We start from the raw sequence: 14818 nt of genomic DNA, 5'->3' as shown, positions 1-14818 counted from the left end.
CCCCCCTCCCTCATGAGCCCTTGATAGTTTATAAATGGGTATTTTGTCATATCTTGCCCTGTCCGACGTCTCCCTTCACTCACTTTTCGGTTGTCTGTCCCCCAGGGAGGAGGTCACACACAGTAATCGGTTCCCTAAATTTGTAAATTATTTTTATGTGGTTGAATCTGTCAACGTAAATCTCTGATAATATCTGGGTTTCATATATTTAGAAAGATTATTTTTAAGATGACTAAATTCTATGTTTATTCAAATATTTTTTATAGTGCCTTTTTGTATATGTAAATATTTGAGTTAGTCCTCGAGTTTATTTTGGTGGACAATGCAAGATAAAGATCCAACTTTATTTTATTTATTTACTTTTCTAGTCTTTTTTTTTCTCAAATCATTTTATTGGGGGCTCATACAGCTCTTTTCACAATCCATACATACATCAATTGTGTAAAGCACATTTGTACATTCGTTGCCATCATCATTCTCAAAACACTTGCTTTCCACTCAAGCCCCTGGCATCAGCTCCTTATTTTCCCCTCTCCCTCATAAACCATTGATAATTCTTAAATTATTACTCTGTCATATCCTACATTGTCCGATGTCTCCTCCAACTTTATTTTGTATTTTGTTTTCCTCAGCTCTGGATATTAAAACCCCCATATTTCTCCCATTGATTTTGAATGCTACCTTTATAATATACCAAAATTACCATTTGTATTTGGGTCAGCTTCTGGATTTTTAATTTTGTTTCAGTGATTTGTCTATTCCTGTTTTAGTACTATACTGCTTTTAAAATTTGATGGAAACTATGTACAGAAAAGTGCACAAATAAGTATGCATTTTGTTTAGTTAAAAAACAACTAAACGCATCTGTGTAGCCGACACCCAAATCAAGAAACAAGATTTCCAACACTCCCAAAACAACCTATTCACCCACCTCCCTCCTCAAGGGTAACTACTGTTCTGACTCTTAAAACTATTGATTACTGTTTGTACAAAACAAAACAGTATGTACTGGCTGCTTTTGCTCAACATTGCTTTTGCAAGATTCAGCCATATTAATGTATGTGTAGTTGTAGTCCATTAATTCTCATGATTGTACAGTGTTCTATTGTGGGACTCTACCACGAGTTACTTTTTGGTGCTACTGTTGATGTTATATTTCCTTGTGATCACATATTTGTAGATGTTGAAGGGAGCGTTGTCATATTTATGATACTGAATCTTTGTGTAATATTTGTTCAAGTCATTGATGCCTTGTCCAGTAGCATCTAGTTTTCATGATCTAGAAGTGACGTATTTCTTGACTGTTCCTTGGAATTTGAGAGCCTTGATTGCTAGAGCCAGTTTTGCATTGTAAAGGGGTGAAAGAGTAGCTTAGACCCACAGAAGAAAGTCTAGTTTGCTAAAAAACCCTCAAGGCTACTTTTTTGGCCCATCATTTTCCAGTTCCAGGTGGGGGTTGGGCAAAAAAAAGGAAGTGAAGTGGAAGTCCAACAGGAGGGATTAACAAACCACTGGAGATATTTCTTAATCATCAGAACAGTGAGAATCCAGGTGGAATGACTTTTTTTACAGAGTTAAAAAAAAAAAAAAGTCATTGAACTCCTAACTGGCTTGGCAGGAAGCCTGGAAATTGAAGAGAACTTTGGGTGAAATGATTATGGATTTATTCTCAAGCCACTGTGCCTTTGGGATTTATCATTTTATTCTCTTGATAAGGCCTCATATCAAAATGGAAAGATGCGAGTGGAAAGATTTGATATGCGATGAAGCTGCAACTGGGTAAATTGTGATTTTTTTCCCTCCTCCAGAATCCTGTTCTCCTTTTGAAGGGTGTTCTGAACAGGAACAGAAAGCAGTAGGTGAAACTCGGTAATGTTAAGTTCTGGGTTACCTAGAGTTCGAGGGGCAGGTGTGTCCACTCATAAAGCTGAGTAGAAAGTCAAGGTGGCTAGAGGGCCAGATAGTGAGGGGTTCTCCAGAGCCTTGGCTGCCTCATGGAGATCCCTTGCTGGACAATAGGCAAACCATTCATTCAATTCATTCATTCATTTCGCCCCAGAAACCAGTACTAGGGGCATGGACCTTTGTGCCCTGCATTTTGCTGTTCAGTTTTTAGACCAGTGTGATGAAGTTGTAGCCAGTGTCCTAGGAGAGACACTTCACCTCTCTTCGCCCCTTCCTCCTCCTCCTCCTCCTCCTCCTCCGTGACCCAGCTCTCAACAAACAAACCCCGGCAAGCTCACTGCCATCGAGTTGATGCCTCTCTAAGTTTCTGAGACTGCCACTGCTTATGGGGTTAGAAAGCCCCATCTTTCTCCTTTGGAGTAACTGGTAGTTTTGAACTGTCCACCTTTTGGATCCAAGCTAGACATGTAACCACAAGGCTACCACAGCTCATCTATGACCCAGCTCCAAGTTTTCCTATTTAGTTCCCTGACAAAGCATTTTGGAGGAAGAGGTCTCTGGAGTCCCTGGCCTTAGATGCTGTCTAGTGTCCATTGCTAGCACACTCACTTCTTGAAGCAGGAGTCTCACTCTGCCTGAGAGAGGTGCTAGTAGGCATTGGGGTGGGGGTGGGGGACTGAGAAGCTAGAGGCAGATACTACAGTGGGTTTTCGTACAGGGTCCACCCTCCCACTGCTCTGACCCGGGCTCCTGGCTGCTTCCCGTTGTGGTCCCTCCCAGCTCTTCCTCTTTCCCTCCACTGGACTGGGGAGCACTGGTGGCCTAAGTTGTCAGTCGTCCCTGCCACCTGAAGCTTCTCCCTTGCATTCCATGGAGTCTGCGATAGCTTCAGAGCAACAGGACAGCACGACCATTTTTGTGCATAGCTGACCCCAAATTCGCAAGCGCTCATAGCTTGCATGAGGTATTCTAGAAGGCGTCTGTGACTCAAACAGTCGAGAATCATTTCCTGGCAGCAGGTGCTCTGAGGGATCGAGTACAGCAAAGGAAATGAAGTAGCAGTCAGGAATCGGAGCGAGATATGTTAGGCACCCAAACACAGAGTGGTGTATTAAGCCAAAGTGCCCCCAGCCCAGGTGAGGCCATGCTGAAGCGGAAGAGAAAACGGAGCCAAGGAGGGATAGGATGATCTCAGGAAGGTCGTGTTGAGCTAGAGGAAGGTTCCAAATTCTTCTGGAATCTGAAACACCCCGCAGATGGTAGATTGCAGTTCCCTGCTGGAAAGCCCCAGAGCAGCCTGCCTTCCACACAGGCTGCTGAGGGTAGAACCCAGGTGAGGACATCGGAGTTCTGCAACCTCCGTTTTCCACTGTGGCTGGATGAGCCTGTCCAGCCATCTGGGAGTTGATGCTGACCCCTGGAGTTTCCCCTTCTCCTTCCTGGTCCCTGAGGCAGGGCCAGCGAGGACACTAGGGAATGGGGGGAGAGATGGAGAGGAAGGAGGAAATTCCCAGCATGGGCACAAAATCCCCTTGCCATCCTGAACCACGTGCACACCTGGGTGAGTCCCAGTGAGGGCAGGTAGCGCATGCCTCGTCCCCACCAAAGAGCTGACCAGACAGGTGGGGTGAGAGATGACCCTCGGCTTTTCACCTTTTCACAGGTCAGGTCTTGGGACTGATAGGCCCTGGGGAAGGTGTGATAGGAGGCCGGCCGTGACTGGAGCAGTGGGTTTTGAGTCGATGCTGAGTTTAGGCAGCTCCCTCACTCACGCTGTGTGCCCAAGCAAGCGTCGTAACCTTTTGACTTTTTCCATCCGCTCAGACACCTGCCTGCCTGCCTTACAGGTCGAGGTGAGGATTAAACAGGACAGCATATCAAAGGCTGCTGTTGAAGAATAGGCCCTTGGCCATTGTTCGTCTCTCTCTTACTGCCCTCCTCTGGACAGAGCCTTCAGTGGCCTGCCCTGTCCCGTGATACCAAATACCTCTGTGTGCATACCCCACACACACCTGGCCCTGGCTACAGTCACCTACTCCGCATATCCACAAAAGCTTGTGCAGCAGAAGCTGAGCTAACAGCAGGTTTCTAAGGGAAGGGAAGGGACTGGCTGATGACAGGTTGTGGAAGTGCTCAGCACAGTAACCTCACTCCATGGACCAGTGTCACCCCACGGAGGCATTCTAGAAAGGCTGTGACAAGAAAATGAGAGGTAGTTTGAAAACAAAATCAGAACCTCTCAAAATGCAGTTCTCCCCTAAATCAAGTTGATGGTGATTCCTCGCCTCCGAGTTTACCGAGTAGAATTGCTCTCCAGGATTCCCTTGGCTGTGCAAACAGTTTCCGCTTAACTACGCACCAAGGGTTTTGTAGTGCCTGGACCTGGGCTGCCCAAGAGAGCTGCTGCCCACCCCCTACCCCACCCCACCCCACCCCTGGCCACATAGGACGATCGGGCATCTGAAAGGTGGCTAATGAGACCAAGGAATGGAAATTGTAACAGATTCCATTTTAACTCAAAAATTTAAACCAGTACTTGAGTCAGTTCTTGGGGAGCTTTTAAGAATGTGTGGAACAATTTGGGTGTGTCTACTTTTTCAACAATAAATCAGGTATTTCTGGTGGACATGTCATGACCGAAATAAGATGTTTGGGAAGTGTAAAATATGTACTGGGTTTCAAAGACATGGGAGTTCTGGTGGCCCAGAGGTGAAAGTGCTCAGTCGCCACCCAGGCGTCAGCAGTTCACTGAGCTGAGGGAGAAAGGTGTGGCAGTCTGCTTCCATAAAGATTCACAACCTTGGAGATCTGACAGGACAGGCCTACTCTGTCCTATGAATTAGAAATAACCTAACGGCAATGGGTTTGGGTAACCGCCCTGTGGGGTTAAGGGTAAGAGGGAACCCCACAAAATATCACAGGTTTGGTAGGCGCAATTGTACAGCGATAATAAGTAGAGATTATAGTAAAGTCATAGAGAGCATGAGAGTTAAAGGATAGAGTCAAGTAATGGAGTCAGACGCAATTCATGGTAGCATATCTCACCTCCGCCCGGCTTGATGGTCCTCGTGGAGGGGGCTTAGCCATCAGAGAAGAAGCTGCTGCTTCGTCCTCCTTAGTCACCTTCTCCAGCCACCCTCTCGAGTACCAGGGAGCCTCAATATTTATTGCTAACCACGCATCATAGAGTCATACATCACAGAAAGGGGCAATACAATTCATTCTAGAACAAGTTTGATCACTCTAATGTCTCCCATAATAAAAACAGACAATTACTATTCTGGGAGGCATGCAAGTTCCCTGATAGTGGACAATAACCTGAGTCACCAGGAGGGATATTAACATAGGCAATACAAGCAATAGGAGGGGGATGACCTGGGGTGAATGTGCAATAGTAAGAGGAGGGAATAGGGAGGCATGTGTGGCGAGATAGTAGCCTAAGCTTAGTCATCTTAGAGTGGTCCCAGGCTTGCCTATGGGCACTGCTTCGAGGGAACAATAACAGAAAGGAATGGGCTTTATTTAGGGTGAGTCAGACTGATAGTCTAGCCACTACAGATGACTGATGTTAAGGAGAATAACCTCTGACTTACTTTCGCTGTCTAAAGAACAGTCACGCTAAAGCAGCTAAGTCTGGTACATATTTTGGGGAGACAACTTAAGAGAAATCCTTCTGTTCCCCACACCACCCCCCCCCAAGATTGGGTATGAAAAAAATAATGTGAAATCATTTCTTAATAATTAAACAAGTTGAAACTCTAATGGCTTTGATGTTAAGCGCCATTGCGCTGGCTCCAGTGTGGCCCTTGAACACCAGAAGGGACCACCACCTGAGCCTGCGCCGTCCTCACGAGGGTGATGTTGGGCCCAGTGTCGCAGCCCTTGTGCCGATTCCTCTCCCGGAGGGTCTTCCTCTCCTCCCCTGACCTTCTGCTCTACCGGCAGGATGTCCTTCTCCAGGGATTGTTCCCTCCTGATGTCCTGTCCCAAAGTACACGAGACCAAGTCTTGCTATCCTCGCTTCTAAGGAGCATTTTGGTTGTACGTCTTCCAAGACAGGTTTACTTGTACATTTGGACACATTCGGGCTAAATAAAGGCTATTGCTAAAATTAACTGCACCTGTTTTTCCACTGTTTTGATGTGGCTCTGCTGGAAAACTGGAAATTACGTTTGTAAATCTCATATTTCTGTTTGGCAGCACCGCTCTGCCGCTGCGTTGGGGCACAGGCAGCAGCATCTTCCTGCTAGAGATTCATTCGGCATCTGCTCCCCATGGTGCAGGGGGCTTCCTGGAGAAGATGCCAGGGAACTGCCGCAGCTCCCCGTGCCCTAACCTGCATTGCAGAGCAGGCATCTGGAGGGAGAATTGCTCGCACTGGACCTCAATCAACTGCCGCTGCAAGATTTATGGGAGGCACTGGAAGGCAATGGCCCGGGGAAACCTTTCTGGCGCCTTCTTCACTGGAGAGTGGGAAGTTGCTGGAGGCCAGTTGACTTTGTGTGTGTGTGTGTGGGGGGGGGGGGCGGTGAGGGGTTGGAGGCTCAGGGATACCCTCCCTGATTTCTCAGCAGTAGTCATTGGCTCCAGCCCCTCTCTCCAACTGCTGGGTTCCCACTTTCCCCTCCAGCCCGGCTCATCTTCCCAGCGCTGTTTGAGCTGGGCTGTTCTCCTCAGAGCAAGGACAGGAGCAGCCTGGATCAGCTGGGAAGCACATGCTGCTAGCGATGTTTGTTTGGTGGCGGGTGGGAGCTCTGGAGGGTGGAGGGGAAGGAAAGACACTGGGCAGATGGTGCTGCAGAGAGAAAGGCTCCCCAGAGCCGCAGGATCCTCTGCTGCTCATCCCTCCTTCCGCTCCACTCCTTTGCTCTGCCTGGCGCTCCGCACCCTCTGGTGATGTGCGAAGGCCCTTGCTGTCTCTCAGGAGCGCTCCGCATCACTACCTTTTTTTCCTTCCTGACTCTTTTTGGCCCTCCATTTGAAACACACTCAAATAGTGGCAGGCAGCAGCTCCTAAGACAGTGACCTCTATCCCGAGACAGCTTCCCACTGTGCTTGGAACTAGGGAAGCTGCAGAAGGCCCGTGGAAATTAACTAGGCAGGCAGTTCCTACATGGGAGGGGGCTACGGTGGAGGGGGGCGGCGGGGGGGTGGTGGTGGTGGTGGTGGTGGTGGTGTAGGCCTCTTCTTTGTCTTGTACCTCCGAGCCTGGTTGCTGCTGTCTTCCGGGGCTCCCTCCTTTGACAATGGATTCTTGCTGTTTGTCATTTTCTAGGAGTTCCCTTTTTTTTCTCATGCTTTTCCCCAGGGCCCTTGGGAGCTGTAATGAATAATAAGGAAATCCCATCCAGAAAAGACAAGACTGGGGGAGGAGCTGTGGGAGCCGGGGTTGTGGTGGGGTACCCTAGGCCCGGATTGCTGCCTCTGGATTCCCTGCGAGGCGGAGGATCTGCCTTGCTCCGGCTCCAGGGACGGGGGACTGAGACTGAACCCAGACAATGGGCACCCTGAACACCGTAGGATGGCCTCCGTGGTCCGAAACCACTGTTTGTCAGGTAAGCCATTGGGATACATGATCCGTTGGGGGGGGGGGCGGTGGGCAGGAAGGGCAGGACAGGAAGATTGGACAACAACCAGGGGCAGAAACAGACGGAAGGAAAGAAAACTCCAGAGACCGTGTGTATGGTTTGGGCAGCTACGGCCATGGCTTTGGGCAGCAGGTTTAATGATGTGAGAGGCAGAGGCGCATGCAGACGGTACCATTGTGTCCTCAGACCCCCCACTCCCCATCCCACACTTGAGCCCCGCTCTCAGCCTCAGGGGTTTGGGCACTGGGTGGGGGGGCGTTGGGGGGGGGCGTGGATCTGACTTGGGAGATGCAGGCAGGACTCCCCTGGAGTAATCTAACAGGCTGGCAATAGTACACTTGGGACAAGCTCCGAGTGCGGATGCATGAGGAAAGCCTGGTGCTGAGACTGGCGCCTGGGTGCCTGGGTTCTGTGCCCGGCTTTGTGAGTGTGGTGTCGGCGGGGTTGCAGACCGGCTGGAACCTCTTCAGCCCTCAGGGATGGGCTGGGGATGGCCCCCTCAAACTCTGTCCGGAGGTATCATCACTTGCTGGTCTGACTCAGGCAAGAGGTGTCAGAGGTCTGTGCTTGGGGGACGAGGTTTATGATCAAAGTGGCCCTGTCTCCTCCTGCACCTCCCCCTTTGGCATCCGAAGCTGGCTTGACTGGCCGCTGTTTGAGGGCAAAAGTCAGAAGAGCTTAGCAGTGACCCGGTTGCCTCCGGAGTTATTATCCCCGGAGGGCCGGGGTGCCACGAAGTCAAAGGTCATGTGGTGTTTGACCCGGCCCTTGCCCTTGCTCCAGAGGGCAATGAGGCCAAAGCAGAGGGTCACCGAGGTGAGGAAGGGCAGGAAGCCCACCGCCAGCACCATGGCCACCCCGCGGCTATCCAGGGAGAAGGGCCCTGGGATCCCTGGCGTGGTGATGTTGGGGTCAGAGAGGGTGCCGTTGGGTGGTTCCACCTGGATGACCTCCAGCCAGGTCCTCAGGGAGTCGTTCCCCGCCACGTTGCTGACCATGCAGATGTAGGGGCCTCGATCCCGCAGCTGCACGGAGCGGATCTCCAGGGTCCCGTCCTCCAGGACCCTTACCCTGCCAGCCCTTCCCAGCCAAGCCCCCTGAGGCCTCATCCAGGAGACCGTGGGGATGGGGTCCCCATCTCCGGAGCAGGAGAAGACGGCATGGCCCCCTTCCTCTGCAATGACCCACCGGGGCCCAGACTTGCGGATCAGCGCCGGCTGGCAGGTGAAGTGTCCCGGAGGTAGGATGTCAGAGAACTCCCGCAGGCTCTTGCCCTGGACGTGCTGGGGGCCGGCACAGGCCGGAGGCGATGAGCCAAAGTCCAGCCGGCGCCGGAGGCGCAGCAGCCAGAGGAGGCGGCAGTCGCAGGTCAGGGGGTTGCCGGACAGGCGCAGCGTGACCAGCTTGTCCGGAGACGGGAAGGCGGTTTCCTCCAGCGTCTGGAGGGCGTTGTCTTCCACGTCCAGGAGATGGAAGGCGGTCAAGCCGTGGAAGGCGTGGGCGGCGATGGAGTTGAGGCACGCCCCAGACAGGCGGAGCTCCTGCAGCCGCACCAAGGCGCTGAGCGTCCGCGCGGGGATGGCCGAGATGGGGTTCTGGGAGAGGTCCAGGACTCGGAGGAAGCTCAGGTGGTGCAGCGCCTGGGAGGGCACGGAGCTCAGGTTGCAGCGGGTGATGGCCAGGCTGCTGAGGTTCAACCCCAGCAGGCTCCCAGGCTCCAGAGCCTCTAGCGATGGCCAGTGGTGGATCTCCAGCTCCCGAAGCTGCCCCAGCCCCCGAAGCGCCCCAGCTGGCAGCCTACCGATGTCCAGTTCTCGAAGGCGCAGGGCCGCCAGCCCCGGGAGGCGGGCCAGGGCCAGGCCGGGCACCGTGCTGAGGTTGCAGCGCTCCAGGGTGAGGGTGCCCAGCTTGGCCAACCCTGCAAAGGCCCCCGGGGCCACAAACACCAGGTGGTTATCCCCGACCTCCAACTGCTGAAGGCTGCCCAGCTCCCCAAAAGCCCCATCCAGGAAAAGGACAATCTGGTTGAGGCGGAGGTCCAGCAGCGTGAGGGCAGATAGGCCGGAGAAGACCCCCGGCCCCAAGATTCGGAGCCGATTGCCCTGCAGCCTCAGGGTGAGCAGGCTCTGCAGGCCGTGGAAGGCCCCCGGCTCAAGGGTGGAGAGCTGGTTGTAGCTGAGGTCCAGTGCCCGGAGCAGGCCCAGGCGGGAAAGCATGCCGCGCTGAAGTCCCCACAGGCGATTCCCACTCAGGTCCAGGAGCTCCGTGTCCAGCGCGAGCCCCCCGGGCACAGCCTCCAGTCTCCTGTGGTCGCAGAGCACGGCGCGGGGCTGGGAGGTGCAGTCGCACACGGTGGGGCAGCCGCCACTGCCCGCCCCGGGCAGGAGGAGCAAGAGCAGGAGGAGTAGCCCCGGGGGCCAGGCCAGCTGGGGAACTGCGATGGCGTCCATCCCCTCTTCAGTCCTGGAACAGATGACAGTATGGCCCTGTTTGGAAGGTGACTTGAGAGGATGCTAACCCTGGGTGTCCCTGGGCCTCCTCAGAGCGGGCAGAGATTGGCCTGTCCATCTCGGCATGGCCAGCAAGTGGATGCAGGAGCAGACAGGAGTACACCATCTCACCAGCTGGGGGGGCCTGCTGGGTTGTCTTTGGGGAACCTGGGTTTTCCCCTTCCAGTCCTGGAGAGCATCCCCAGTCTCAGTAGCTCCCCAGTCAAATCTGCTCTCTGTGGGGAAAGGTTTATAGGAACGGGGTGGGAAGCCACGGGGAGGTGACTGTGTCCCCTGCAGTGGAGTGTGAAGGATCCCTGGTGGCACAGGGGGCTAAACATTGAATCAGCTGCTCAGACCCACCAGCCGTTCTGCAGGCGAGAAAGATCAGATGGACAATCGTGGATGACCCATGGGGCAGGTCGTTTCTGCCCTTTGGGTCACTACTGAGTTGGAATTGATTCAGCAGCAGTGGACGTAATGAGTTTTCCCCTGTGTCTGTGGGGTGGGGAAATAAAAAGCTCAGCTCTTTTCTCCCTGATAGCTGCTCTCTCCAAGCTCCATGCAGGCTCTCTGCCCGTCCTCCTCCCCCATGTGACCCTCAGTGAGACGTGTGAATGTTGCATTGTGTCTGCCCATAGCTTTGCTCCTGAAGGCTCTGGGGGTTTGCGTGGTCTTGGCCCTGAGCTCCCTGTTCCGATTGGGCCCAGGCCCTGATCTTGACTGAAGTCATCCAGGGCTGGGGAACAGGCATGGCTGACCGTGGTCTCCTTCTTGCCCCACAATCCCCACCTACTGCCTCTGCCTCCTCCCGCTTGGCCTAGGCCTCAGGCCCTGGACTAGCAAGACCCAGTCTCCCAGAATGCCTGCATGGATGGCAGCCAAGCTGCACATCAGCCACGACAGAGGATGTGGGGGCCAGTTGGCTGGGAGGCTGGGAATCCTTTCCCAGGACTATGGAGCCACAACCTCCAGAGCAAGCCGCTCCTGGCTTTAGGTAAAGGGCGGACTGTGTGAGGGGCGGGAGAGATGCCCAAGTCTTGAGTTTTGTTACTTAGTTCTTAATCCTAGGTTTCTCTGAGTTCCCTCACTCGTGGAAGGTTGTTCTTTTAATTTTGAAATTTCTTCACTTTCATCATAAAGAGAAAAGAATATCACCACCGATGTGTGGAGATGACAGGAAATTTTCTTCCCGACACAGCAGGCGTGCATTATTTTCCAGTGATTATCCATGTCCATCTCCTTACATTATCCTTCTTCCTTACTTTAAACAATATTGAATTGTTTTGTAGGTGAAAGTTTACACTGCAAATTCCATTCCCCCTTTAACCATTTTTATACAAATTGCCTGTGCCCTTGGTTACAGTTTTGTAACTCGTGTCCGCACTCATGATTTACGTTCTGCGTGCTGTTTCCATAATCTAGTTTCCCGTCCCCCCCTTGCCTTTTCATCTTTGTTTCCGGGTGATGGTTCCTAGTTTAAGGGAGCACCTTACTTATGGGTGATGGTATTACTGGAATAAACCAATCTTTCATATGGCTGAAAGATGCCTTGAAGAAATAGCTTTGACTTCAAGTCCAAAGGGCATCTTGGGAGATAGTTTCAGAGGTTTGTCTAGTTTATATCAGTTCGGTAGATCTTGCCTTTGTATGTGCCCTCAATAAAATGATTTTTAAAAAAGAAAGAAAGAAATTGACTTTGGTTCTATTATTTCTCTCCCATTGTATCTGGGACCTGGTCAAAACAGTTGGTCCAGGTAGCTGGGCACCTCGAGTAATTCTGTTCTCAAGTGAGAAGAGGTGGTGGTGTGGGGGCTACTGTTCCCATGGACCACCTTCTTTTAGCCTTCGGTTTCCTTCACTTCTTTTGCTCCATATGAATGGAGCCCAGTGACTGCGTCTTAGAGGGCCACTCAAACACTTTGAAGTCCCTCAGAAGCTATGCATCAAACCAGGATAGAGAGCATTATCTTTGTGAACTATGTTATGCTAATTAACTAAGCTGTCCCCGGACACACCGGAGTTGTGCTTCAAGGCCAGGGTGTGTGTCTGAGGGTGATCTTTTGTCCCCTTTTGGTATCGGCTACCTGAGCGACACCCAAGAGCCCGAGTATGGACCGAGGAGACACAGATCTGCGAGGAGAGGCCCTTTCTGACCAGATGCTGTGGTGTGGGCCAGAAGGGAGCTCGGTTGGCACAACAGCTATCTAGCCATAGGCAGTCTGCAGAGCCTATTGACAGACACTGAGTTTTTCTGGGTACCAGGAGCCAGGGCAGGATCAGAAAGATGGTGACCATGGCGGCCACTGAAGACTGATTGAGGTGATGGAGGAAAAGGAGCCCCACTGGCAGCGAGAGGCCCTCATCACACCCTGTTCACTGCCAAAGGGCCTCCAGGGGGAGGGAAAGTATAATTGGCAAGGAAAGGTTAAAAAAGAGGGCGGTGCCAGCACCAGCTGGTGCTCCCTGGGAGGGCTGCTCCCTAGCTGTGGGTCTTGACCACCTTTGGGCAGAACCCATCTTGTCAGGCTCTCTGGGCCCCATGGGGCCAGCTTCCAACACTCCCTACCCCCCCCCAATGTACTTAGGAGTGGTAGGTTTAAAAGACAGTGTGATTTCTGCCTCTTTCCTCCCCACTCTCCAGCCTAGAAGGGCTGCTCTGGCGGCTCCCCTGAGCCACTTCCAAGGACTCTAGTCATTGGGGGAAATGGAAGGAGCAAGTCCAACGGGCAGCACGAGGGATGGCAGAGAGAGCCGTGGACATGGCTCAGAGTCACCGACAAAGAACGGCCGGAGGCGAAGGCTGCTGGGCAGCCTCCTCCTGCCTCTGCCCCAGCCTAACAGGTGCCTCTAGCATGCTGAGGGCTCTCCTGGGAAAGAAACACTCTAACATCCTTCATGCACCTGGTGCCCCTTCCGGGAAGTCCATCTGACAGCTAGCTCTCCGTCAGGGCTGCTGCAGTTCCTGTCTGTCCTTGCCCTGCACCCAGCAGAAGTGCGCCGCCCAAGCATGTAACCCAGTCTCCCTCCTTCCCACTCCTGTGAGTTTCTCCCCATCCCGAAAAGCCTGCTGGGCCAGGGGCTGGGGGGCCTAGGGCCTACCTCCTGCCTATATTTATAAGGTGGCTAATTTAATCACAAACTTTTCTTGCCAATCCCCATGGCGACAGGACTGGCTTCGGTCCATTTGCAGGAAGAAGTAAGTGTCGGACTCGCTCCTTTCTTTCCTGGTGGTGGTGGTGGTGGTGGGGGTGTCTGCAGCATCACCCCCTCAAGGAATGAGAGCTTCCCTCTCCTTGTCCCCAAGTAGTGTCCAGAGACACATTTGAGCCCTGAAGGCATCTTTAAAAAACAACAACAAAAAAAACAACAACTAAGGCATGGGGTCCTGTGTGGGGAGGAGGCTCTTGGGGAGGGAGACTTGGAATCTTCACACTGATTGCCAATAACCCCCAGCCCACCCCCAGAGCTGGAGTGAGTGCTGGGGAGACGAGGCCAAAGTGAGCGAGGGGAGGGCTCCTTGGAGTCCCATTCAAGTCCTATGGGGACCCCCATTGATGGTGGCTGGCGGTGGGGCTGGTGGCCGTGGTACCAACCCTTTGCCTGGCCTCCTTTCTGAGAGTGCCTGGGGAGAGAGCAGCTGCCGCCTTGGGACAGGGGCTGGGGGCACTTACCGGAAAAGCAGGAGGGCGGCATCAAGTTGGGCACCACATCCGCGCAGGGCTGGGGGCCCTGTCCCATCGGACCCGCACCCTGGGCCCCTCACCTCCCGGCCCACGTCTCACTCCTCACTGCCCGCTCGGCCACTGCTGCTACTGCAGCTGCGGCTGCCAAGACAGAGGGACCAGACCGAGGGAGAGAGAAGAGCCAGCAAGCATTTCTACTCTCTCTCTTTTTTCCTCCTCCTCTCTCTCTTTTTAAACCAGGAGAGAATGAGTCTGCAGCAACCCTGTTGGTGCAAAATAAATAAATAAAGCAACCGGCAGGTAGGGAGGGCTGCAGCAGGCGCTACTACGGTGGGCGAAGGGGGTGGGGATGCGGGGTGGGGTGGGGACTGTCGCCAACAGAGGCAGCTGGGAAGCTCCAAGGGGCTCTCCGACCTCCCCCCTCCCATCAGCCAAGCCTGCCAGGGGGCTGTGCTCCCGAATGCCCCCCACCCCACCCCGCCCCCGTGTGGGGAGGTCCTGTGCGATCCATCGATCTCTCAGCCTGAAGTCCCCTGCTGGGGGGCGGGGAGTCTTCCATGGGGAAATCCCCAGGCCAGACATGGGACACCACTGCTGCTGGGTAGCTCAGCTGAGGCTCCCCCAGCAGGCATGCCAGAGCCCCCTTCTCTCAGCCTCAGTGGGAGAAGCTGGGTGGGGGCTAGAACCCTCCTGAGTTACCATGTGGATGGATTGGCTGGCTGGAAAGTGGGGTGTGGGGGACAGCCATGTAGATCAGTTTTTTCAGCACTCCGCCCCCCCCCCCACCCGTCGTATACCCCTCCCACCCCCTCTGTCTAGAATCCTTTCATAAAGAATGGCACATGTTAGATCCCTGACCCCAGACCAACAATGCAGCGGCCCTCCCCCCACCTGCTGTTCCTCCCTCTGGGCAGGGAGGGCTCACAGTTAGAAAATAAACCCAGTCCTGGGGCCAGAGAGCAGGCTGGAGACCAGGCCTTGGCCCTGGACCCTTCCCCTCTCGGCAGTCAGAGGGTGGGACTGTGTCTTCGGCCTTCTTCAGCATGGGGGCACGGCTGGAGGGCAGGGCCGGGGAAGTCCCCCAGGGACCTGTCCTTGGCCTCCTGGCCAGTGTCCAGCCATCCCTCCTCCTCTTGGGGTTGCTTGTGGT

The 14818-nt window shown here is 53.6% G+C and overlaps 1 protein-coding gene across 3 annotated transcripts; it reads right to left on the bottom strand.

Moving 5' to 3' along the window:
* Nucleotides 1-7586: 7586 nt before the first annotated feature.
* Nucleotides 7587-13958, bottom strand: LINGO4 (leucine rich repeat and Ig domain containing 4). 3 transcript variants are annotated; one of them, XM_045295711.1, is made up of 2 exons: nucleotides 13657-13958; nucleotides 7587-10218 (listed from the first exon to the last, which is right to left on the bottom strand). In XM_045295711.1, the coding sequence occupies exon 2, from the start codon at nucleotides 9941-9943 to the stop codon at nucleotides 8162-8164; it is 1782 nt and encodes a 593-aa protein (XP_045151646.1). In that variant the 5' UTR covers nucleotides 9944-10218; nucleotides 13657-13958; the 3' UTR covers nucleotides 7587-8161. The 3 variants fall into 3 exon arrangements, with proteins under 3 accessions (XP_045151646.1, XP_004716697.1, XP_045151647.1); XM_004716640.2 differs by having other exon boundaries at nucleotides 7587-9956; XM_045295712.1 differs by having other exon boundaries at nucleotides 7587-9797; nucleotides 13657-13957.
* Nucleotides 13959-14818: the final 860 nt, after the last annotated feature.

The sequence above is a fragment of the Echinops telfairi genome, unplaced genomic scaffold (genome assembly GCF_000313985.2).
Source record: "Echinops telfairi isolate 266 unplaced genomic scaffold, ASM31398v2 ScPeMD7_5805;HRSCAF=6673, whole genome shotgun sequence".
In the NCBI taxonomy this organism is placed as follows: Eukaryota; Metazoa; Chordata; class Mammalia; order Afrosoricida; family Tenrecidae; genus Echinops; species Echinops telfairi.
The sequence above is the reverse complement of the archived record's forward strand: the minus strand, read 5'-3'. Positions and strand labels throughout refer to the sequence as shown.

Excerpts from the sequence above, each read along its gene's own strand:
- LINGO4 (XM_045295711.1), bottom strand. The coding sequence starts at position 9,943 with ATGGACGCCATCGCAGTTCCCCAGCTGGCCTGGCCCCCGGGGCTACTC.